Source organism: Cinclus cinclus, chromosome 8 (assembly GCF_963662255.1).
Source record: "Cinclus cinclus chromosome 8, bCinCin1.1, whole genome shotgun sequence".
NCBI lineage: Eukaryota > Metazoa > Chordata > Aves > Passeriformes > Cinclidae > Cinclus > Cinclus cinclus.
The window spans coordinates 20,821,339-20,846,832 of NC_085053.1; the positions used below are offsets into that span (position 1 = coordinate 20,821,339).

A 25,494-nucleotide genomic window follows, 5' to 3' on the forward strand; every position below is an offset into this window, starting at 1 on the left:
TTGTGTTCCAGATGAAACTGCCAAGCTCGGTGGGACAGAAGAAGATTAAAGCCCTGGAGCAGATGCTGATGGAACTCGGAGTAGGTGAGTAAAGGGGGCACGCGAGAGAGAAAGAGACACACAGAGCTAGCCTTTGTTCTCAAGATGGGCTATTTTTTCCCCTAGTAATACAGCCAGTTTCTTGAATAACAGTATGTGAATGGTTTTTAAAATATTTTATATGTTTAAAAAAAAAGAGAGGGTAAAAGCCAGAACAAGATGCACAGGGCTTTTTTTTTTTTTCCTCCCAGTAGAAAAATCTTTTAAAAGAGCCTTTGTTTCTCTCTTGTTTGGGCCTTTTTAACCATCAAGAGAGGCAGCGCAGCATTAGGAAGGCAAATCTCAGCCTTGCCGGGAGAGGTACTTCTAAGTGTGTTAGTGACCACGGCACGAGCATTGTTCAGGGCTGCCCTGTCTTGCTTTTAAGCTTCATTTCCTCTTAATTTACTGCTCACGGTGGCAAGTCCAAAATGCATCTGGGACTGTTCATCCCCCCTTTATAGGTTGCATGCTGTGTGAAAATCTGGAGCATCTCTGCTGAAAGGCGAGTAAACACACATCCCTCACTCTTGAACTTGAGTGTCTTAGCAGCTGAAAGAAGGGTTCACTTAACATGTACAATACCTGCTCGTGGCTAGAGGGGGAGAAGTGCAGCCCATGGCCAGCAACTGCTCTCCTTGCAGTGGGGACAGTTTGCAGGTATTACAGGTCCCAGCATGCAGTATCTCTTGATTAGACACCTGATGCTCCCTTCCCCCCCCCCCCCACTGTGGCTGGAGAGCTATTTAAAGGTATGAAAAGAGAAAAATAGAAAGAAAAACAGAAGCCTTATTAATGATTTACAAGAGATTACCGAGCCTGTTCCCAGCACTGACTTCAGTTAAGTGTTGTTAGTTTTTTGCACCAACTGATTTATGGCTCGATTTGTTGTCTCGGAGACTGTGCTATTCTGAAGGCCTCCTGTGGCTGCTGAAGGTGGCTCAGCCAGGATGGTTTCCTCTTTCTGCTGTAGAACTAAGGGAGTTGCTGCTTATGATTGCTAGGGAAGCCTAGGAGAAGCATGTGAGTGCTTCTTGGAGCTCACTTCCTATGAAGGTAAGGAGGGGTTCCTGATTCCCCACTCCTGCCTCACAGAACACACATGTCTTGAGGGTCTCTTGGGCTCTGGCCCTGCTGTACCTCCGAGTGCAGAACCACATCTGGGCTTTGTGGGGGTGAAGACATTGCCAGCAGGAAGGGGGTCATGTGGGCAGCCCTGCAGACAGGGGCCACTGCTGTGTATCAGGGCAAACATGCAGAGCTTCATTCTTTCCTTCTGCAGAACTTGCAGCTCTTCCCGGCTCTGTGTGTGCACATGGTGAGGTGCAGCAGAATGCAAGGTGTGGGGAGGTGATCTGATAGTTGCTGCTACTAACAGGTCTGTAACACAGCAGCAGAGCAGTTCTCTGCCTTGGACCTGCCCTGGGAGGAGCAATAAGAGAGGCAGCAGAGCTCAGCCTGTCCACCCGTTGTTGGTGAAGGTGTAGGGAGCAGCAGGAGCTCTTCTGCCCTTTGCAGCAGTGTGGATCCAGTCTCTTCTAAGACAGAGCTCCCTTCATGTGACCTTGTGGGTGGCAAGGTTGAATCGCCTGGTCTTCCACCATCCTTCATTTGCTAAGTTCTGGACTTCACAGGTGCACCCTTAGTCCTTGGTCAGAACCAAAGGACAGCCTGAAAAATATGTGTGCAGTCCTTAGGGACACCAATTGCTACTGATCCATGTGATTGGAGCAAGACTCCTGTTCTATCTTTGTGGGAATGAAAGCAGCAGAGACCTTTATAGGGATTTTTCATTGTAGGGTTGTAGGTCTGGGTGTTTAACAGGGTGTCTTTTTTCTCCCTAGATCTCAACCCTATGCCCACAGAGGAGATTGTGCAGATGTTCAATGAGCTGCGAAGCGACCTGGTACTGCTGTACGAGCTGAAACAAGCCTTTGCCAACTGCGAGTATGAGCTGCAGATGTTACGGCACCGCTACGAGGCCCTGGCCAAAGCTGGGAGCATTGGCCCCCTCAGCGTGGAAGGTGCCCATCCAGATGGCCAGACAGGGCTTGGCATCGAGGAGGGCAAGGGAGATACCAAGGACCAGATCATTGATGTAGTAGGAGCACCACTGACCCCCAACTCGGTGAGAAGGAAGGTCGGGGGGGCAGAACAGGGCGCACTCAGGTCTCCGACGCAGATGCCCTGACAAGCGCTGGGGATGCTGCCCTGCTCTCCCTCCAGGCATGCGCGTCCAAGGGAGCAGAACACGCCTGTTCCCCCCCAAGTCCCAGTGCTGCTCTCTGGGCTTGTCTCCTGTGCTGGACAGTGTTCTTGGTGCTACAGGTGGGGTCAGCAGGGCTTTCTACATCCTGCATGCAGGCAGATGGCTTGGTGTGGGTGCCACCGTGGACCAAAGCGGTGAGGCTTTGGGTGATGAGAGCTTGTTCTAAGGCAGCGACAGTACAGCTGCAAACCTGAGGCATTTTCCCTCTATACACAGCCTTGTAAGGGTTGCTCAGCAGAGGGAAGTGAGTGGGGAAAGCAGTCTTCAGGTGATGAGACGTGACCTGCCCAAGACCCTGGAGTCAAGCAGTAGTCCTTCCTGGAGCAGGAGGCTTGGGAAGGACAGAGGTGTTTGAAGAGCAAAGGAGGGTTTCTATACTCTACTTCCAGTGCCAAGAAAGAAAAGCTAGGCCTGGGGCTTCTTCCAGTGTAAGCCCTGTGGCAATGTCCTGTGCATGTACCTCTGCAGGATGTGAATCACCGGCCTCTCCTCCCTGCCTCCAGGAGGGCAGGTTGCCCAGCCCCTCACCACTGCCTCAGGGCCAAGGGTAAGCCTGGGGATCAGCTGAAGCTGCTTTCCCCTCTGTGCAGTCCCCTGGCACAGCTGAGCTGAACTGCCTGATGAAAGCTGCCCATCTCCACACCGTGGCATCCGCGACGCCTCCAATGCACTGCCCCTGGTAGCGGCACAGACCTTTACTTTCTAAAATGTATAATGTATTGCAGGATATTGAGAACACCTTATCTGTCAACGGCAGAGGCGACACGTTAACCTGGACTTGAGTAATGTCCTATTTGATTGTGACAATGTTGAGTCGTAAGGAAGAGTTCCACTGAGACAGGTTCATGTTTGTAAAGGAGTCTTTTGAATTATTATTTTTTTTTTCCTTACTGCATTCAATCTGGAATCTCGCCCCTCCCTCCCCGCAGTATGAAGTGTCCTGGTTTGCAAACTTTTCGGGCTGATTTACAGTACGCTTGGTCTCCCTTGAGAACTGGCTTGTTGGGAAGGTGGGAGAGATGGTGGTGGTGGCTGTAACTGCAGGAGGAGGGAGCCCATGCGTGTGTTTCTTTACCACATTGTTCCTCGGTGCTACCTCCTGGAATTGGAAACAAAGGCATGGGCCCAAACAGCACAGAGAGGGTTAAACTGACCTGGTCTCTGACATATTTGAAAGAAATATAATCAAGTTAATTCACTGCAAGGCAAATTCAGTACCTAAAGGGCCCCCATGTTAAATACAGCACTGACCTTTACCGGCTGATTACACAAAGACGACACAATTAGATTAGTCCAAGACAAAAGGTCAAGCACATTCACACTGTGACCATTTTTTGCTACCTTTTGAGTGGGGGGAGATTACATCCCATCTGGAAGGGTATTTTGGAGAGGAAGAGGATGGGGCTGCTGTACCATGTTCTGCCTGGTTCAGATATGTTTGGAGAGCCAGGCAGGGCCTGGCACTGTGCTTGCCCTGAACTTTTCTACAGTTGTTGGGTTATGTGGTGGTGGGAGAGATCAACACCCTGCAGCCCACAGCCAGCTTTTCCAAAGATAGGCTGAGCTGAGTCGAGGTCATGTTCTGGTGATCTTCCCTGCCCTGCCCGGAGCTGGCAGATACAGTTCTGGTGCCTCTTGTCCAGCATGGTGGCTGAAATTTGCCTCTGGAACATTGTTGGGCTCGGTCAACACTGAGAAGGGGAATGGCTGATGGGTGCATGCATGTGTCCCCACCCTGCACAATGATGACCCCAAGGTGTCCCAGGCCGTGGTGGGGACAGCAGGGCCAGGACATGGTGCTGAGGAAGCAGCCTGTGGAAGCACAGCGCTTTGTCCCTGCCCCACGGTGCTGGCAGGAGGGTAGCAGTGTGGCTGGTGGTAGGAACAAGCAGCTCTGGAGCACAGCAGTGCATTTTGATGGCCATTCCTTCCCTCACCTCCTGCAGCTGTGGGTGCTTGGCCATGGCACCTGCCCTTGTCCTGCTGCAGTGGTTTAACCCTGCCATGCCAGCCTTGAACTTCTGAGTTCAAGCATGTGCTTTGCCACTGAGCTGCCAGGGCCTTTGGGGGAATCATTTAATCTCCCTCCTTCAAATTCCTCTGAGTTGGAGAATCCCTTTGTGCTGTCTAGCACTGCCTGTCCATGGCACTCTACATGTTGGATTAAGCATGGATTAGTTCAGCCTCCAAACCAGCTGCTCCCCTGAAGCCAGATTTGTTTCCCTGGAGCGAAGTATTTTGCTCCAGATGTTGGAGGGAGTGAATGGCAAAGCCAGGAATAGGACTCGGAGTCCTGACTCCTGAGCACTGCCTGGCATGCCTGGATTCCTTTCCAGGAATTTGAATGAATGGGCAAAGGCACACCAGGGTCCTTTGAGATACTGGTTTTGTCAGCAACTGTCTGCCACCACTTCACTTGGCCAGCAGTGGGGCTGGGGACATGTCAGCAGGGTGTGTGAGCCAGGCTGGGAGAGACATCTGTCTCAGAGCCCATGGGGCAGTGGGAAGCCTGGTGCTGTCCTGCCCCACTGTGTCCACCAGTTTTCTCCTACCCTGGCTACCTGTCCACCCTCTCCCAGGGACTTCAGTGCCCATTGCTGACCATTAAAGCTGAGCTGGGATCCCCCCCAGTGCTGTTTGAGGCTGACCCCGGTAGGGACTTTACTCGGGGCCTTTGGGAGGTGAAAGGTGAGCCGAACTCGGAACAAATTAGTTCCAAGCAGAAGTTCAGCCAGTTACTCCAGATTGGATCCTTTGATTTCCACAACTCAGACTCCACTCAGTGATCTGTAATGAGTGACTCTCAGAAATCCTCACATTGCAGCACTTTGTTCCTGAGCTCACAAGTCAGCCCATTAATGGGTAAAGGAAAGGACCTTGAGTCTAAGAAGTCTCGGGTTCAGAGTCAGAATTATTTGACTTTTAAGCTTCCTTTATCTGAACTCCTGCTGACTTCTTGTTTTCTGAGCCTGTTTGAAAGCTAGAAGTTACATTGTTAAGATCAAACATTCTCTCTTTCCAGATGGAGTTACAATATCTGTCTTTTATATATATATATTTTAATATATATAGTGTATATATACCAGGGTGTATATATATTCTTCTCTTTTTTTTAATCGTTCTTTCCATTAAAAGAAACTAGACTTGTAAGCTCTTGTAAATTATAATGTAAAACATTTTTTTTAACCAGACAGTTCCCAATTTTGCCCGAGGCAACTGGAATAGCTGTGCCACGGAAGGCAATAGGAAGGTGATTAATATGAATTTGTGACATATTTGAAAGATGGGTCTTTTGCCATATAAAGATTATCAAACACATGTGCTCTTCCCCATTAATTCTGCAGCCCTCCCAGGAAAGCCACAAAGCCCAGCTCCTTTGTTTCCAGGGTGGGTTTTTGTTTTTTAAATGTACCTTTCGGTCCCCTTGATTACCCTGTATTTGATTTTTATAGGGCATCTGCTCACTCTGTTGTGTGGGTTCTCTGGCCCTTTTATTTCCCTGTTAATCGGATCCCGCAAAGGCAGCGGTGCCAGGGCCTCTGACGAAATCCGTGTGTGTGTTGTATTTAACTTTCAGCCGTGCAAATTCCATGCTCTGTTTGCCGTCTGCCCGGCGGGAACTGGGGTTGCTTCCCGCCAGGGGAGGCAGCGGGGCCTCCCACGACGTGCTCTGCCACCGGGAGCAGGGCTGGCGGGGCTGCAGGAGCAGGTATGAGCAGGCCTGGCTCGTTCCCGAGAGCAGATCCCTGCCGCCTTGTCCATCCCCTTGCGGGCTGCGACAGTGGGAACGGGAGGGCTGCGGGGCTGCAGGCAGGCACCAGGCTGCAGTCACCATGCCAGTGCAGCGCTGGCCTGTGCCACTGCCTGCTGTGCCCTGGGGACCCGGGGTTCTGGCAGCTCATGTCCCTGCAGCACCCGGCACACGGGTACCTGGTAGCTGTGCTGTGCCTGGGGCGTCCCACACACACAGCCCAGCTCTGGGTGATGACCCTGCCGTGGCTGCGGGCAGAGGATCTGTGGCACCTGGCACGGTCTCACTGTAGTGCAGTGGGAATGTCCCACTTGGTGACAGTGGTCCTGGCTTTCCTAGGGCTGGGTGCAGCCTTGAACCTTCTCTGGAGCTCCCTGGAGCTTGCCAGCCTCATGCAGGTGTATTGGTGTGCCCTACCCAAAAAAAGAGGTTGGGTTTTTTGAGGAGCCTTTTTTTTTTTTTTTTTTTTTTTTTTTTTTTTTTTTTTTTTTTTTTTTTTTTTTTTTTTTTTTTGTCGGCTGCCTGATCTGCTCCTGGGCCACATCACAGCAGGTCTGGATGGCAGAGGAGCAGTTCCAGGCTCTGACCTGTCCCACGTCAAGCATCCCTGACACAGCTGCCCATAACACAGAGTTATTCTGTCCCTCTCTGAGTGTCCTGCTCCTTAGGGCTTGGTGCACGCTGGCATACTTGGTCAGGGTACCTGGGGCCACCAAGTTCTTGCAGAGCTCAGCCCCTTCCTCCTGACCATCCCAAAGCCCTGTTCATGTCAGGAAGATAACATCCCCTGTGAGGGTGCCGTCCCACCCCCTTGTCACTGCTGGATTAGCTCTGTCCCTCCTGTCACGCAAAGACCTGGCTCTGACTTCAACCAGGCAGTGTAGTCCATTTGGCACTGCCTGGAGTGCTGCTGAAGCCCTAGGGCTAGCTCCAGGACAGGTGGATGTCTTTGCCACAACCCAAGTGCTCCCACGTGGTGTTCCTGGTTTTTTCTTTCCTGTCTCTTTTGGAACAGAGCAAATAAAGGGCATTGGCACCTCCTTCTTCATCAAGAAGGCGAAGAGGCCGTGAGAACTCTGCAGGGTGAGGATGAGGAGGTTCATGGGCAGTGCTGGCTGTCCTGAAGCCTCTAGGGACAGCTGGCTGCTGTCAGCCATGGGACAGGACAGGGGCCTTGCTGAAGCCAACACTGCAGTGCTCCAGAGAAAAGAGGGAGCTATCCCCTGCCCGGTGCCATAGTCCCAACCCCATCTGACCTCTAGAGCAGTGCAACCTCCAGGCACTTGTAGCAGGTGCTGGACAGCTGCCCCAGGGATATACAAGGCTCTGCCCCAGGCCACCCATGGCTGCCCTGCAGCCGCTAGCCCTGGTGCATAGAGGTGTCTCACCCTCCTGCCAGGCAGGCTGGGTGCCACTGACCCTATTGGGAGCTGCTGACTGCCCATGGCTGTCCCTAAGCCCATCTGCCTCAGTCATCAGGTGACAGCTGGAGTTGCTGCAGCCTCTGCTGCCTTTGAGGCTACCATGTCCTGAGCCAGGCTGCTCCTGTGCTGCCCACACCAGGCTGGAGAGCTCCTTCCAGCATCCCACGTGCCCAGCCCTTGTGTAGCTGCTCTTTTCCAGTAACTCCTGTGTGCCCAACACCTGCAAGTACTGCCTTGCCTGAGTGAGGGGCTGTCCCTGCTGGAAACACTGGTGGTGTCCCCAGCATTTGCTGTCAGTTCCTTCTGCTGCCCACCCAAGGCTTCAGTCTGTGGTGGGAGGGGCCCCTGGTCCCTCCCATGTTTTGTTTGTCCCTGTCTCATGTTTTGCAGGGGCTTGGAGGGGCTGAAGCATCACAGTGGGAGCCTGGGTTTATGTGCTGCCCAGTGCGGGCACTGGTGACCCTGGCTGTGTGCCCTGCTCTGGGCTGCTGCCCACATGCCCACCCTGTGTCCCCGGAACCTGCCTTCCAAGTGTAACTGGCCATCATTGATCCACCATGACAATGCCCTCTGAGTCACATTCTCGCCTCCAGGAGTAGAGGGCAAAGGCCAAGTTCTTAGTTTTCATAAAAAAAACTAATTAGACAACTCCCATTGAAAAAGGGTCAATAAAGCTGATCAGGGGCTGCATAGAGGGAACTGGTAAAACCCCTGTGATCTTTGCATGGAGCAAGTGGGCTGGACTGCCCCTGCCCTCTGGGAGCTGCCACTCGGTGCTGGCTGGATATTTGCAACCCTGTCACCCAGTGGCACTCTGGCACAGGGCAGGTTCCCTGGGCACCTGGATGCAGTGGTCTTTCCTGCACAGCTGGGTATGGCTCCTGCACCCCACAGTGCTGCATTCAGTGTGGCTGACTCAGCTGACCGGGGCAGAGCAGGTGCCCCAGGGCCCAGCAGAGCCATGCTGGCTCTATTCTGTAGCCAAGATGCTCCAAATGCAGTGGCAGCTGTGTGGGTACAGTGTGCCAGGCTACAGGCTGGGGTGACGGGTGCCAGTGGGATGTAGTGGTGGTTACCACCCTGCACTGGGGAGAAAACTGTGTGGGGTGCACCCATGGATAAGGCCCAGCTGTGATGGGCTGGTGGGATCCTCAGGGCAGAGCTGCCTTGGGGCACAAGCAAACCCAAAGTGGTGGTGGGGCTGGTGCCCACCCACAGTGCCCATGCTGAAGAAGGGGGCAGTGCTCCCAGCAGCAGGGAACTTTGACTGCCCATTCACAGCCAAAACCCATGCCTTTTATGGGGAGCATGGATGTGCCATACCCCAGGGAGCACTCCCATGCCTCTGGCCCCCCATATAAACTTGCACATGCATGGGCACAACCCGGGCTCCTTTACCCCCAAACTTTATTCATGTGGCACATTTACAGCAAGGATTGGAATAACTAGACAATGAAAATGCTGGGGTTGCATTATCGGTTGGTTTAACTGGAACACCACACACCATGCAGTCATGTACCGCCAAGTTCAGTGCCTGTATTGCCCTTCTGGCTGCCGTCACCGGCTTCGCTCCAGGCCGTGCACGCACGGGCCTGGGGCTGCAGCCTCCCTGCAGGTCAGTGCCCGGACGAGGGCTCCATTCAGCAGGGCCCTGGGGCTGGGTGACACTGAGAGGATGTACGCCCTCAGCCCGCCCCACGGCTCCCCCCAACCGCCCTGGCCAGCCGGGAGCCCACCCAGCCGGAGGGGATGTGCTCGGCAACTCTCTCAGGCAACAAGCCAGCTGCTGCTGAGCGTCCGCGGGGACCTGTGAGGGGCACGGCACGGGGTGGGGGGGGGGCTGAGCCTCAGCTCTGGAACCGAGGGAGGTTTGTGGGGAGCACGCTCAGGGGCCTGGGGCAATTTGCAGCTCCCCTGCTCAGGTACCTGTGGGCCGGGGGCCAGCGCGCGCTGGCACGTCCACCACCGGACACGGACACGGTGCTGTGGCGGGCCTGTCCCCCATGGAGCTGGAATTGATCGGCGGGGACGAGGCAGGGCTGGGCATCCCACCCAGCCCCGCAAGAGGCACGAGCAGACGGAACGGGGACGGGACGGGGCTCCATGCGGACACTGTCACCTCCCTCCTGCCACCCACCTGTCCGCTGGGCCCCTGCCTCACTGAAGGGAGCCCTCCGGGGCCCTGCAGCCCACGGTGGGGCTGCCAGGGGCTCTGCAGCGGAGAATACAGGCACTTCACCTTGAACATAAAGAGACGGATCGCGTTTGTCACATACAGGAGTCAGAGAGGGGTTAGTGTTGACTCAAAAAGGGGAAAAGGCGCTCGGGGGAGAGGCGGGGGGAGCTGGCGGGGAGGGCGAGGGGCCGTCTCGACACGCTGAGCCTCCGCGAGTGCTGCCCGAGTGCAGGCACACACCGGCATCGCTGCAGCAGCGATGAGGCCTGAAAACATAAAACCAGAGAAGAGAAAGAAGAAGGGAAGGTGGGTATGGCCCATGCCGGGGTGGAGATGGGGGATGCTCTGGCTACAGGGTGGCAGAGGGAGGACGGGGTGGGATATGGAGGGAGGGACGGAAATCAGGAGCCAAAGAAAAAGAACAAACTACAAGTCTAAAATGTGGTGCAAGCGCCCTACGCGGCTGTCCGCTAGCATGGCATAATGTCCGGAGCAGCCCAGAGAGGGAGTCACATCAGGTCTACACAGATTTGCCTTCCCATATATACAACCTCTACTGGAGTTAACAGCTGAAATTGAGATTTTTTTTGTGTCGGTTCCTCTGGCCTCGGTTGCCGGTTTTTTTTAATGCTGGAGCCCGTCCTCCCCGCCTTGCCGGCACCGGGCGCATGCAGCCCTTGCCTGGCTTGCCTCGGGGATCAAAAAGGTTTGGAGGTCTGCTTGAAGATGAAGCCTCTATGGGCCAGTGTCTTCATGATGTTGGCAATGTTCTTGCAGTCATCTAAGGAGAAAGCACAGAGATACTGGGTTAGAGGGATGATCCAAACAGGAGTTACTGGAGCAAGTTCCGAATCCCATGCTGGGCCTATGTCCTCACCAGTTCAGGTGACGTGGCATGATTGCAGAGCTCCCAGTCCCAGCACTGGCCACCTGCATCCCAGTATGACCCAATGCTGCACTGAGATGGATCCGTACCCTGGACCTGAAGCTTGGAGTAATCCATGCCCCCACCTGAGCCAGCCCGTGGTGCCTCTCTATGCCTACCAACCGGAGTTTGACAAGTGGCAGGTGGCTGGGATAGCAAGCCACAGCCACTCCTAGTGCTGGGCCGTGGCAGAGCAGCAAGATGGGAAGGGGAAAGCTCTGGTCTTATTTACTTGGGACTAAACTCAGGCACCGTTTGCTAAAATAGAAGCTGGGCTTAAATTGATTCCTAGTGTCTATATTTCATGTTGAAAATTGGCTTGTAAATCCATGTTTTGATCTATGAGGGCCGTCTCCTTAAGAAAAAGCAAGAGTAAATGTGTAATTTCTCCCTTGACAGCACACGGCGCAGAGGCGATCCTTCTTCCCGCTCCCCTCCGTTTCGGGACAGCTCCACTCGTTCCGATTACCACTCTTTCTTCCTCGCCCCACGCCTTGATGTCTCCATTTCATTACCGCCCGCCCATTTATCAAGCTGTTACCGTAAGGGTGACTTTGCCCACTTGCGTGTGGCAGCGGGGCCTGGCTGACACGGGGAGAGGGTGCCCTGGAAGGGGGGTGCAGGCAAGACCCCCCTCTCCTCGCTGCTGCTGGATGGATGTTGTGGTGGAGGGAAGGCTGCATCATTACTGATGTGTAAATGATAAAGAAGCCTCCACATCCATCTCCCAACTGTAAATCCAGGGAGTGCTTTATAATCAAGCTACAGCGATAATAATGTGAAATTAGGTCTCTCTATCAACGGGAGGAGGCCTTTTAATCACAGCTTAAAGGGTGCAAACGCTGTTTATCATAATTGAACTGTATCCGGGCTAATTGTGGCCATATTTCACTGTCTAGGAGACAGCAGGCTGCCTGCTGACAGTGCTGTGTGCCGGATTGAGGGCCCCCCGCAGCCGGGCAGCGCTGTCCTGCTGCCAGGCATCTGCCTGCAGGGATGGGGCTGCCCAGCCTCCTGGATGCTCCCTGCCAGACCGCAGCACTGCCCAGCCCCGCTGTGCCCAGTGACCTGCTGGCAAAGCCATCACCTGTCCCCCAGCGTCTGTTGGAGGTTCAGGACTTTCCCCATGCACAGCTCCCCGTGGGGCTGCCATGAGCTGCAAGGGACCCTCCTGGCTGATGGCTGGCAATGAAAGAAGTAATGTCCCCATCAGTGCCACATGCTTCTGGAGTGTCCCCTGAGACCCTCTCATGGCACCCCTTCCTGTCACTCATGTGCCAGACAGGGGACAGCAGCTGGGCATAAGGATAGCCCAGCAAAGGAGGGGGTTCTCCAGCCCACTGGCTGGCATGGGGGCAGAGGTGAGTCCACTTCTCTGTGCCATTGTCCTTTCTGCTGCCCAAGGTGACACTGATGGCTGCATAAAGCCCCTGGAGATGACAGGTGTCCTGCCCAGCCAAGCCACAATGCCAGCTCTTGCTACTGACACTTGTTCCCACTCAAGTGATCCCTTCACTGTCCTTAGGATCACCTTCTCTATCTCATCCCCCAGACAACTGAACCCCTTGGAAAGCCCTCAGCCCTTGGATCCAGCTCTTAGTGGGATCTAACAGGGCTTGAAATTGGGGAAACGGAGGTAAGAGGACTGCAACTGTCTGTGGCCAAAGTACCCCTGCCCAGCCAGCCTTGGCCTGATACCCCCAAAAATTAACAGCAAAGCAAATCCTGGAGCTGTGGCAGGTGGGTGGCAAGTGAGCAGTTTGGATGTGAAAACACTGCCCCAGGTGTCCCACTGCCAAGCTCACAGCCTGCAGCATTGCCCCAAGCTGGAGTGGGCACTGGGGCTTGACTATTGGTCCGTATTGCTGAAGGGGAACTGCACAGAGACTGGGCAGCGGCAGCAGGACAGACCCCATGGCACTTCCTGGGACTTGCAAGCTGGTCCCTGGGGACACCGTTTGGGACCTCTCTCTGCTGCCTGCACTCCATCATCTGCCTCCCCAAAACCCCAGTGTGCTCTGTTGTCAGGTGCCAGTGCTGGTACACACACCCTGAACTCTGAGCTGCCACCCTGCAAAACTGGTGGGACCCTGTTGAGTCAATGCCACCCACATGCCCATGCCACCAGTGCTGTCCCTGCTGTCCCTAACAGTGCCATGGCCCCTGGCAGAGAGTGTGCCAAGCTCATCATATGTCATTTAGTGAGACTCATTCCAAATCAGTGCTAAGGTAAACACGCTTATTATAATTATCCATGTAAAAAAAATCAACAACAGCAGAACAACTTTCTAATATGCAATTACAGCCATCTATTGATTTTACAATGTAATCCGCTCCGATTGATTTAATAACACAATTATAGGCTGGCTCTCGGGATATTAGAGTGGGAGATTTTCATAAACTCCAAAGCAAAAAACTAAGCGGCTTTTAAAACAACACAGTCAGATGGCTGTTTGGGGAATTATTAACAATATGAAATCCTCTAAATCTGGCCGCTGTTACCTTGTGAAAGGAATTTCTATTACAAAAATGGCAATTGACAGCCTAAGAGAGCACGACCAGGATTGCTCCGCTGCTTTTCAGTGCTTAATCCATTGCAAAGGTGACCACGGGGCAGGGTACAAGTGGAGCCCGAGGCTGGCAGGAGGGCACAGGCAGCCCTGGCCGCCCTGTAGCCCCCACCCAGCCCAGCTGTCCCTGGGGGGCACATGGCTGTGGCGGTGCTGCCCCTGCACGCAGGCTAGCACCCACCAACCTGTCCCATCTGGTGACCCTACCTGGGGCAGTCGGGTTGCGGAGCTCCCCCAGCTTGATCCCTACCCCGGCCTGGCGTGTCCCAGTCCCAGACACCTCCAGGGGCCTGAGGTGTGCCCACTTGTGTCCCAAGGCTGAGCAGGGGGATGGGATGAAGGTGGTCCCACGCTGATGGCCAGCACGGCTCTGCACAGGCGCGCACATGCACGCACACCCCCGCTCTCCTCCCACTCACTCCCTCAATGTATTCCCGACTTTATGGGCACATTTTTCTTGTCAAGCTGACAGGGTTGCTAAGTGGATTTCTCCCTGATATGCGGACGGATTATCACATTACTCCAATGTCCTACACAAACATATTACTTTATATTCAATAGCCCTAATGAATATAAACTGCTTTTTCTTTTTTTTGGGGTGGGGGTTAATCTATAGATTTTTAATGAGGGCACTATTAACTCCCTCCTCTTTAAAACAGACTTAGGTGCAGCCTCTGAGTAGAAAATCAATGGTGTTATTGTAGGAATATTGTATATTGATATTGTAATAATAAGATGCAATTGATTTAGGGGTGTTGTGCGGTGTGTGTGAAAGGGGTCAGCCCGGGGTTATCCTGCCTCATGCAAACAGAGCAGTGGCTCTGCCCTGCCTCCCTGCCCCTCACCTTGCTGTGCTGCTTCCGAGCACCGCCCCACGTTCCCGTGCAGTGGCCCAGGATGGCTGGGGTTGAGCTTGCCCTGAGATGCTGGGTTCTGGGGCTGGATACCTCTGGGACCCTCCTTTGGTCCAGCTGCCAGTGCAGTGTGGGGTAATGTGACACCCCAGCCTCCATTCGCCCTGGCTGGCTTAGCCCACCAGGTTTTAACCCTCCTGCCCCACGTGTTTCAGCATTACCCACTGTGACACCACACTGCCTCCACACCCTCCTTTCAGCCTTCTCCATGTCCTGCCAACTTCTCGCTGCGGTGACAACCAAGGACAGCGACATGTGCACACACATGGGGCAGCAGGACCCTCTCCTAGTTTAGGCTGGAGTTTGTGGCCATTCAACATCACTGGTTGCCTTGTTCTTGGAGGGGCACAGACATTCCCATTGCAGTCCTCTGCTGAGACAGAGGCAGAAAGCCCCCAGCCCGTGGCACTGGGCTGAGTGCCTGGCGTGTGCCCTCCCACCGGCCACTGCATGGTGGCACTGCTGTGAACCCAGCATGAGCTCAAGGATTCCATCAGCAGGAGTCTGTGCTGTTGGATCAGGCTGGCAGGAGCAGCAATGCTCACTTCAGGAGAGCATCACCTCCACACCCAGCCCAGGCACTGGGGAGGTCAGGGGCCACATCTGTATGTGTGCCAACATTTCTCCTACGTCCCCACAGGATCAAATCACACATTCACCTTCACCACGGGGGCTCAGGGGGCTGAGCACTGCTGCAACTGCCGTGCACTGGGCCGAGACACTCCCAGAGCAAGGAGGGAGCTTTTTCATCCCAGCAGCTGCCCCGGTGGGCTGTGGGTGGTCAGGGCCCCCCCAAACGTGCTCATTTGGAGGCAACCCCACTGCACCTGTGCTATGGCCTGGAAGACGGATCACCCCCGGCCCGAGCTGAGCAGGTCCATATTTAAACTGTCCCCATGCTTTATGGGCTGTACCAGAACTGATGCTCAGGCACCGAGGGGCCATTTGTCAATGTTCTAATGGCAGATTACTGTTAATGAATAATATCACCGCTGCCTTTGTATAACAGCTCCCTGCAAAGCGGAAACAGGACCGCCGGGCCACTGCCACCCAGAGCCTCCCCCCCTCTGCCCCCGGGTGACAGCAGGTGGCCTTGTGAGCGGAGGCAGCCCACAGGTATGGACTGCAGAGATCTCACACGGTCTGGCACTGCTGCTGGTGTCCGCAGCAATCATGAATGAGAGCACTGGGTGCTGTGTCCCTACAGTGGGCTGTGCTGCTCCCTGTGAGCAGCAATGTCACTGTCGGGGCACGGAGTGACTGCATTTTCCCAGCACACAGAGCCAGGCTCCTCACTGTGGACAGTGACTCACCCTGTCCACACTGGAGCTGGGAGGGAGTTTGTGTCTGATCTGAATCCATCCCCACCATGACATGCTGGTCAAGGTGGGGACACCAGGATGCCCGCCATAGTGGCGATACGGATGTGTCAGAACTAAGTGCTCCCAGCTCCCAGGGATCCATAGGGATGCCAGGGATGGTCCTGCCGAGCTGCTCCCAAATTAATGGCCTCATAATCCTGCGCGTGGGGCAAGGGGCTGTGCGTGTCCCGCACAGCTGGCAGGTATATTAGGTGCAGCTGACAGCGACGTGCAGAATATTAAGAATAACTTACCTCATTATCTGCAATTACGTTACTGCCACACACCTCATTTCTTCACGAAGAAAAGAAAATTAGTTTTATATTGACTTCATCCCAGTGCCTCCCCGCCTGCCCCACCACAGAGCGCCTGCACAGGCTCTGAAGAGGGGTTGGACACAATTCATACTCACCCTCCTCCAACCCGTGTGTGTCCCAGGGGGACATGATACCTGTCCCACTCCCTGCACACTATGATCAGAAAGACATCCAAATCCAGTTTACCCCAGCAGGGACACTGGAGCAGGGAGTGCCCGTCTCTGGCAGTTCTCAGGTCAGTTGGAGTGGAGCAAAAGGGGACCAGTCTTGACCATCAACCTGCTGCCTTGGGCACTTTCTTTCTCCCACCTAGGCTGGCCACTATCACCCTGAAGGAGAGAGTATGCTTCCTCCTGTCCTCTCTACTGGGAACCACTCTTCCCATCATGCACCCACCATTCTGGCCCACTTTCAGGACAGGGCTGGGTGGCTGGGGCCTCTGCATTTCAAGACACCTGGCTGCTGATACACCTTCCAGCCCCACAGGCTGCTGGATAGCCTGGCACAGGCTAAGCCGTGTTGGCAAACCACGACAGCTGGGGCATCCCTGCTGGAGGGAATGCGCAGCAGGGGCTGAGCTGTCTTGAAACAATCCCAACAGCTCCTGGAGCCCATAAGTCCAAAGAACACCAATGTTGCTGGGGCCAAGGGTGACACAGGGTGTACAGAGACATCAGCTTGTCCTTCAGCCTCTGTGCCTGTCCCTGCACTTCCAGCATCCCCTGGCTGTGCAAACAAAGCGAATGCTGCCATCGCCCTGCTCCTGGCTGTGGCCACTCACTGTCCAGGAGAGAAGGGGAGCAGCATGCACAGCAATGCAGGGAAAAAAGCCAATTTCATCTTTATTAGAAGGAGATTTCTCTTTTAGTAATAAGCACACTTCAAATAATTAGCGTGTTTTACGTAATAATGAAATTATGGAAATGCAGGCCACTTATTCAAACAAGTCACCATTACCATATTTTTAAATATTAGACTTAATTAGAGTTTATCACTTCAGAGAAGTACGAGGAGTGGAGATTTTTTTCCTTTACAAAAAAAATCCTCATAAAGTGTTTATTAAGAGCGGGTAAGAAGGGGATAATGATCTGTTTGGAAATTAAGGCAATCAAACATTTAATGCTCTGCACTCCTGTAGGCAAAAGCATTCAAATGAGTCAATTATACATCCATTATCCAGGCACGATTAAACAAGGCAGGACAGGGAATTTGTCCTCCGCATCATGCGATTGTCGCGAGGACTTATGTCCACTTAAAGGCAGCTAATAAAGCACTAAACTTGGGAAGAAGAGGAAAAGAGGACTGAGCCAAGGGAAGAAAAGGGAAGAGAGGCAGCGGGTCAGCAGGACTGCAGAGGGGTGAGTGTGGGAGGTGGGCAAGGATGGAGCTGTGTCTACATCCCAGCCCTTCATAAATCAAAGTAATTAAGTTAACATGAAAATCAACTTCACCATCCCGTTAAATTACAGCATTTGCATATTAGGACTCAAATGAAGTAGGTAGCAGGCAAGGGAGGTGGGAGGGGAGGAGGAAGTGGGGGGGTCAGGGGAGAAGGATGGGGAGAACCGTGCACCAAAAAGGGAACCATTTATTACGGTGAATAACTAATTTCAGAATTTATAGCGCTGGATTTTCGTTCCTGTGCCATTTATATTACAGAAGGAAATTAAGGGGCGGGCAGGAGGCTGGCTGGACATCTTTCTGCGTTATTGCTTGTCTGCCATTTGCAAATCATTATTAATTGTGGCCCATGTCGCTGGTGCAGCAGGGCAGGGTGCCTGGACAGCCAGAGCAGACACACATATCTCTTCATCAGGACCCCAGCCGCTAGCCCTGGAGAGCCAATTACCCCTCCCTGATTGGTATCAGATAAGGAGGGAATTTTTACAAATTAGGGAATAAATAGAATTTCCACACGTGGAGCAGGGAGGGCTTGAGAGGCAGTAATGAAAAACGATACATCACCATCAGCCAGACAACCCTATTCATACGCCGATGCATTACACTCACTACTCATAATCCCACCAAGTGACAGACAACCGCCGAGCCGGCCGAGCCGGAGGGGAGCACATCCCGATGGCCACAGCACGGTCTCCAGCCACCAACGCTCTTGTGGAAGGCCAGGGAGGTCCTTGTTCCACCAGCCCCATGGCCCAGCCTCTGCTGTGACCTCGAGGGCTGCACACAGCCTGCACGGCATCGCTCAGCTGCGCAGGCAACGGGGACAGACCTCCTGGCACGGGAGCCATCCCTACTCTGGAGCCCAGCAGGACAAGCCTCCAAAACTCAGCCCCAAGTTTGGTGGTTAGAGTCACCCTGCTGAATTCAAGCCTCTCACCAGTATCCCACATCCCTGTGGGTAAAGCACATCTTCCCCAAAATTATCCAGTCCAAACTGTGACCTGAAGAAGACTGCGCCCTTCCTTGGTGGCTCATGGCAGCATCCTGCTATTACAGGATCTCTACCTAATTTCTGAGTTCTGCTTGCGTTTTTGTACTCTTCAGTCCCCAAATCAGCCCCCACAGCTCCCAACTTTGCTGTTCAGCCAGCCCTGGGTATCCCAGAGCAGTGAAATCCCTGTGTCACCTTGTGAGCAGTACTGGGCTCAAAAATGCCACGGGAGCAAAGGATGTGCTCCTACATGGCTTTGCTCCATTAAGAATGGGCTCAGGATTGAATATCTCCATTCCTCTTAAGCCACTGAGGCAACCCCAGTGCCAACCCTTGCTCCAGGCAGACCCCAGAGCCACCAGCTGCCTGTGTCCCACACACCAGCACACCCACTTCCCGACCGTGGCAGCTCCCTGTGACAGCACAGTCCTTTTCCTGAGCTGTGACAGTGCTGGATGGCCCTGGAAAAACAGCAGGCATCCAGCTAACAGGGCCTGGCATGTGGCTGGTCTCAGAAAGCAAATCCTGGAAGTGCAGGGACCCCACTGACATTCGTGAGCCCAGTTTGCTCTGTGCTCCCGAGTGCCAGGGCTGCGCACCTCTGTGCCTGTAATTAGCTCTCCCTTATGACAAGCACGTCACTAAACAAAATGCTCGGCAGATCAATCTTGCCTGTAAGTCACGCAGCCTTTAATTTATTCAGCATACAATGTCGCTCCACCGCTGGCTTCCTGTAATTTATACCGTACACTGTCGTGTATTATTTAACTCGTCTGAGTGTTTTACAGCTCCCCTCAAAGTCGCCATGCAAAATAAAGTCACGGCAGGGCACTGGCAAGGTGCAGGGAGGATGTAAACTGCCCTCTTGCTGATACGGGACCCCTGGCCTGGCTCAGGGTCAAGGTGATGGTGGCAAGCTGCTGCAGAAGTTGGTGCAGACCCCCCTTTTGGGTGGGAATGAGAATGGAAGATGGATCCCCACAGGAGCCCAGGAAACTGCAGGCACCAATGCTGGTGATTCCTTAGAGGATGAAAGAATGATGGCAGAGGGGAGAGGGCAGCAAGACTCTTGTCTGACCCTGAAAGCAGAAGTCCTACCCCAAAACTGGGGTAAGGACTGGGTTAGACTGGGCCAAGAGGTGGCCAGTACCTCTGGTGCAGCTGCTCTGAGCAGTTCATCAAGAGCTTGTCTTTGGCAGCTGAATGGAAACAGTCAGTGATGTAGAGCTGGATATCCTCCACAGGGAAGGTTAAAACCTCCGTTCAGTGTAAAGTTGCCATATCTAAGCACTTATGATCATGATATTTATGGCTAGTTTATTCCAGGCTGTTAAAGGCAGCAGTAGTTATCCACAGATAAAGGGAATTCGACTCCCTTGACACCTTTTCTCCCTGCAGTGAAGGCATGCCTGGCCAGAGCTGGGTGCTTGTGGTGTTGTAACTCATCTGATGGTCCCTGCCACAGGCAGCACAGGGGCCAGACACACAGATGCTCGGCATGGGAGGGATGGTAGCTCTGTTTCTCCTGTGTGGGTGTGGTGGGCACAGACATGGGAGATGCTGTGTCCCTGCCCCTGACTGATGCTGCTTGGGTCAGGTGGTCCATGGGCTGCAGGGAGCAGTTTGGTTTGACCTCCACCACTGCTGCTGGCTCTGTTCCACATCCAGCTCCTGACACCCAGTCCCACCACTGGGATTGGGACCCTAATGAGGGAGAAATTCCAAGGTAGAGATGAATGAGTTTATAAAGCTGAGTTTCTCCTGCTTGAGTGACATGAGATGTCAGAGGAAGGAAATAAAAGGCAAGAATGCAATTCCAGTGCTGCCAAGAGTGTGTCGCAAGTCCTAATGGAAAGTTCTCCTGCTCTTTAAAGCTTGGTCAGATGGCCTAGTTATTGCTTTAAAAGGAGCAAGAATCAAACTGCGATGCTGCACTCGAAGCCTTCAAATAAAGCGAGCTGTGTTTCTGCAAGTCCAGCGAAGCAGAGGCAGGCGATTACACAGAGGAGGGCAGGTCTCTCTATCTTGGAGGGAGACCTACCTATTTTTAAACATTAGCTGTAAATCAGCAGCTCACCTCTTTGTCTAACCCAAACCCTCTCTCGCCTTCTGGAGGAGAGATCAAACACCAGCCCTGCTGCCATTGTTTCTCTCCCAGCGAGATGGATGTGGGACTGTAATCTTCCCACAAAGCTGCATGCTTCAAAGGTATCAAAAGTGCTTATTAAAAGTCCTTGGAAAGTAATTTAATAACATCCCAAAAGGCTGGAAAAATCAGCACTGGCAGCTCAAAATATAACCTAGCAAAGGAGATGGCCCCCTGTTCAACATGACAGTTTGTAGGCAGCTGCACACAGCACCAGGATGCTTGGACACACAGACCTGCTACCTCTGTGGGCTGTGTCCACTCTGGTGCTGTCTGGTCTCCTGTCAGGAAGACAGCCAGGTGAGCCAGAGCATGGGGGACTCTGTGAGGGTGCATAGGACTGTGTCCCCACCAAGGGCTTTGCTGGGCCACAGATGTCCTCATGTGGTGTGGACAGAGTGCATCTGTCTGCCCCAACTCTGCTCTCCTTGTTGAGCCGGAGAGCCCTGCACTGTCCCAGAGGCAGGATTTCAGGCTTGCCCCTGGAACATGAAAAGAACCCCGTGGCTTTTCCAGCCATCTTAGCAGCTGCTGGAGCAGCAGTTCTGTGCAAGGCTTGCCCAGACTGCTGGGCTGGAGAGAGCCACCTGCAAAGTGGAAGTGTGACAGTCCTTACCTGGCTCAGATGGGGATGTCAGCCAGACCTGCAAAGCCATGCTGTGTGCTGTGTGAGACAGAGCTGCACATCTCTGCAGGGATGGGTGGCACACATGCCTTCCCACGGGTGCATATGTGCAGCAGGCACATGCTCACAGCCACAGCAGCATGAGGGCTGTGCTCCTCTTTATCGCCCCCAGCCAGTCCCTGCTCTGGACCTCAGGCAACGCACAGGACCCTGGGGCTGCATCCCGTCTGAATGGTGCAGGCTCCCGTGGAAAGGGGCAAGGGATGGAAATTAACACTCCAGCCTCTGTCTCATCCTGCCCATTAGCGGGGCTGTTTTACTCCGGATCATTAAATATGTATATCTTATTACACGCCTTGTTACAGTATTGAGCTCTATTGACTGATAATAAATTCCAAGCATCATCCTGGTCATAAATTTATCTGGAGATGATGAAGACTCAATAATCTAGTCATGCAGATAATATGATAGGGCCTTAAAAAAGATCATTACATTATATGCCAAAATTAAAAGTGAAATACACTTTATTAACACTGTTTCCACACTTGGGGCCATTACTTGTTATATCCCCTCTTGCCCTCCCAGCCACCTGCATACCATCCCTCAGGTCAGGCAGAAAAGGCGAGGTAAGGCAGAGCTGCCACAGCTCTACCCTAGCAGGAACCTGGCAGAAGGGTATGCGGCATGGGGGAGCAGGCGCCACAGACAGGACGTCCCAGCTTGACTCCAAAGATGCTGGGTCCTGCCTGGTACAGCACTGTTGCCCTGCCCATTGGGCCATGGCTCCTGAGCATCCAGGTATTTCAATAAACCCCCACCTGATGGGGCCTGCAGGCCCTGGCTGCAGTCACTGGGACAAAAGACAGCCTTGTGTCCCACATTTAGAAGGAAAAAATAACTTTCTGCAGCTTTCTGAGAAAGCTGCCCACCCACTGGGGTTAACCCAACAGCTCCCACCTGGCAGCTTCTCTCCCACAGGCTCAGGTAAGCTGCAGAGCCAAGACAGGGGTCCCTACTCATGCCTGGCCATGCTGCAGTGTGGCACAGAGAGGTGCAGAGCAGAAATGGGGATGTGGATGTAGTGGGTGACCCTCTGAGAGAGGAGGGTGCCCAGCAGGCTCCCAGCACCCCAGTGCCAGACTCACTGAGCTGTCCCTTGGTGAGATGGTGAGGGCTGGGCAGCTCCCATCCACCTGCCCCAGGGCCTGGGGTTGGCCCCCTCCTTCCACTGGCCTTCCAAAGACATTCCTCTTCTTTAATAAGAAGGTCACAGCCATTTAAACTCCTCTGATGAGGGCAGGTGGCTCGTGCCCTCCTGCCTGGCAGGGCAGGCCTGGCCACGCTCCCACCTGCAGATCAATGGCACACAGCAAGTTTAAAGCATCCCCACCCCAGCCCCCCTTCCTTCGGCCACCTTCCTCTCCAGACACGCAAGGTGACAAGCGCTGGGGGGCCCACGGATCAATGCTGCGACACGGATCGGCTGCCGAGAAAAACCAATTGCAGATCAGATGGAAACCGACTTCTTCTTGTATCTGCCCGGCTCTCTCAGGGAGAGATTGGCTGGAGAAATCCGATGGTGAGAAGAGACAAAGGGGGAGGTGATGGGGAGAGGAGGAAAGGGCTGATAATGCTCCTGCCGCGGCTCTAATCTGTGACAGCCCGAGGATTTGCTGAAAACCATTATCACACCGCTCTCCCTTCTCTTGTCCCTGATAAAGCCTCGGCTAATCTGTTTGTTGCAGGTATTGAACAATGCATTTAGCGAAACAAGGGGTGCGTGTGCCCGCCGAGCAAAATTTTTTTCTGCTGCACCTCCGGCCTCACTGAGAGGCTATGGGGGAGCAGGGAGGGCAGGGATGGTTTTGGGTGCACACCTAGTGTGGAGTGTGGGCTGAAGTGCCATGCCTGGCACAGGAAAACATCTCTGCTGACTGCCCTTAGCGAGTTTTGGAAGCGTTTCTCTAGGCACTGTGTTCCATCTCTAAAACGCGGCCGCGGAGGGCGATGAGCACAGCCCTGGCGATGCAGCAGTGCCCTGACAATCCCAGCAGGAATTCCACCGCAGCCTACGGAGATGGGGAGACACAGGGAGTGTGTATCCCGGGAACAGCTCCCGGGCCACTCGTCTGCTGGAGTCTAGCTCGGCGAGTGCCTGCCTGTCCCAGTGCTGACCTCGTCCCTCCCCTTTGTGAGAGGCGCTCTCTCCGGGGAGAAGAGATAATTCAGTGGCTGTGAAAGCCCAGACCTGGGGCTCCCGCAGCCTCCTGTTACAAACAGTTCTAGTGGAACATTAATTATAGTAATTTAGCCGTGGAACACTAACTGCAGCCAGTGCAATAGCATTCAGTACATTAGTGGCTATAACCCACTCCTTAAAAAAGACATTTGGTTACTGACAGCTGATAAAATGAGTTGTGAAGCATAACCAAAGGGGGGAAAAAACCAAACAGAAGCGTGCTGGGAGCGAGCTGTGGGGTGGGAGGGCGGGGGGCCGCACTCCACAGGGTACTGGGGGTCACAGGAGGTGCAGGTGGAGGAGTCTGGAGAGCCGCAACAGGAACCCTCCTGCCCGGGATATGGCCCACGGGCCAGCGGGCTCCCGGTGCCTCGGGGCACGGCTGCGACTCGGCAGTATGTCAAACAGAAGGACATTTCCTCCTATCTCCCAGCCGCCGCCCCAGGGCTCAATCCACCTACATTCAATCTTTACTCCACTACACATGTTTCCTTTCCAGCCTCGGATTATTTTTTATCATCAAATTACTGTGGTGATAAGATGGAGTAGATGTGATAGCGAGCAGAGCGTTTGTCCTCCCCTCTTTCCCCCGCCTCCCGCAGCATTCCTTCTTCCTCCACCATCCCCAGCCTTCTGCCCTGAGCAGGCAGGGTGGTACCCAAATGCCAGGGGGTGAGGAGAGACCCCCTCTGCAGCCGGATTCACTGGCTGGGACCAACCCGTGGCTGACAGTGAGTGCCTGGGTGGAGGCAGGCTGCAGGCGGCCATCAAGCTGTCTGGGAAAACTTACAGATGCCCTGTCGTGGTGTGGGACCCTGCCAGTAGCCAGAGCCCAGCATCCGCTCCCCACTGCTCTGCCGCAGCACCCTGACTCCCTCAGAGCACCCAGTGCCCAGCCTGGCACCAGAGGTGTGACAGCACAGTGACTCCGGTGAGGCAGCAGGGACACGGGGAGCCCTGGTGCAGGGGTGGCCAGGAATAGTACAGCCATGATGTTACCAGCCTGAGAAGCGCTGCGAGGTCCTGCTGTGATGAATCCTCCCCTTCTCCTTGTTTACTACAATCTGCAACAAATGAGTCCCTGTCTGTCCAGGGATAGCTCATCTGGAGGAATGCTCTTTCAGACCTCTCCCTCTAATCCCTATTAATTTAAATAATGCTTGCCCACTCTTCTCAAACTATTTATTATTTATCAGGTTTGTTTATTTGTAGCTAACAGGTAGCGCTCAGCATGCGTCCCCGGCACAGGGACAGGGGCTGTTCATCACACTGGCTCCCCTGCCATCCACCATCCGTCAATTACTCCTGCTTCCTTTAATTAGTAATGAGGACTAATATCTCTGCCTGGGATGGTGGCTGAAGCGGAACTTCCCTCCGGTGGCATCCGAGCAGCACAAGGGAGGGGATGAAGAATAAATAACTGAGCCAGGCTGTGGCTGCTGCTCCTGACTGAGATTGGGTGCTCACCAAACCCACACACCCCTCCATAGAGAGAGTCTGGTCCCCTGTACAACAGAGGCCCCTACACAACAGGGCAGGGGAGGTGATGCCTGTCAGGTGCTGATCCAGGGGTGCCCTTTCCTGCACAGCAGGGTCATCCCAAACCACAAGGGAGCCCCTCCCGAGTCCCAGATGCTGAACTCCGCATGGGTATCAGCAAGGAGAAACCTAAATTAAATGTCTATTAGAGCCTCTGGCCTTGTCTGGCAGGCCCGGGGAGCTTTGTATCAGAACATGCCATCTAGAGGCAGCCTAATAGCGAAGGCAGCACATGATATAAATGGAGCCCCTTTGATTTATTGACTGGGAGAAGTTTTTACACGATAGCCCATTAAGACGGACGGCTCTGTTTACAGCCAGGCCATCTAGCTATAGGGACCCTGCACTGGATGGTGTGTTTTGCTATTGCTCTTCAGGCAGACATCTCATTAAGGGGAACAGCATATGGAGCTCTTTGGATCTATACTTCACGAGTCCTGAGGGAGGCTTTTACCATTTTTAATAAGCGGGCAAGGTTAGCAAACCTGCAACGCAGTGACCTCCCCTCCCTGTGCGATGGATCTCCCTGAAACGCAGAGAGCTGGACTCACGGGGTGTATGTGGGACTCCATAAATCACCTCCTCACTGCCATCCAGGGAAACCAGCTCTGGGGGGGATAGCAATGGGAGTATGGAGAAGGCAACACCACAGACAAAATGGGATGGCAGCCATGCATGGCTCAGCCAAACACAGTGGGGGCAGGCAGCTTGGTGGGCAGTGGTGTGGAGTGTGCCCCTGCCCACCATGCTGGTCAGGTGATGGGCATC

At 53.9% G+C, this 25,494-nt stretch overlaps 2 protein-coding genes across 4 annotated transcripts in view; one reads left to right on the plus strand and one right to left on the minus strand.

Moving 5' to 3' along the window:
* DMAP1 (DNA methyltransferase 1 associated protein 1) overlaps positions 1-5,665 on the plus strand; it is a 36,449-nt gene extending 30,784 nt beyond the window's left edge. For all 3 annotated transcript variants that reach the window (XM_062497096.1, XM_062497097.1, XM_062497098.1), the window contains 2 exons: positions 12-84; positions 1,923-5,665. In XM_062497096.1, the coding sequence (XP_062353080.1) occupies positions 12-84; positions 1,923-2,269 (420 nt within the window). In that variant the 3' untranslated portion in view covers positions 2,270-5,665. The remainder of the gene's footprint in view (positions 1-11; positions 85-1,922) is intronic.
* A 2,195-nt stretch (positions 5,666-7,860) lies between these two features.
* ERI3 (ERI1 exoribonuclease family member 3) overlaps positions 7,861-25,494 on the minus strand; it is a 131,684-nt gene continuing 114,050 nt past the window's right edge. The window contains exon 8 of the mRNA XM_062497101.1: positions 7,861-10,479. Coding sequence (XP_062353085.1) covers positions 10,397-10,479 — 83 coding nt within the window. The 3' untranslated portion in view covers positions 7,861-10,396. The remainder of the gene's footprint in view (positions 10,480-25,494) is intronic.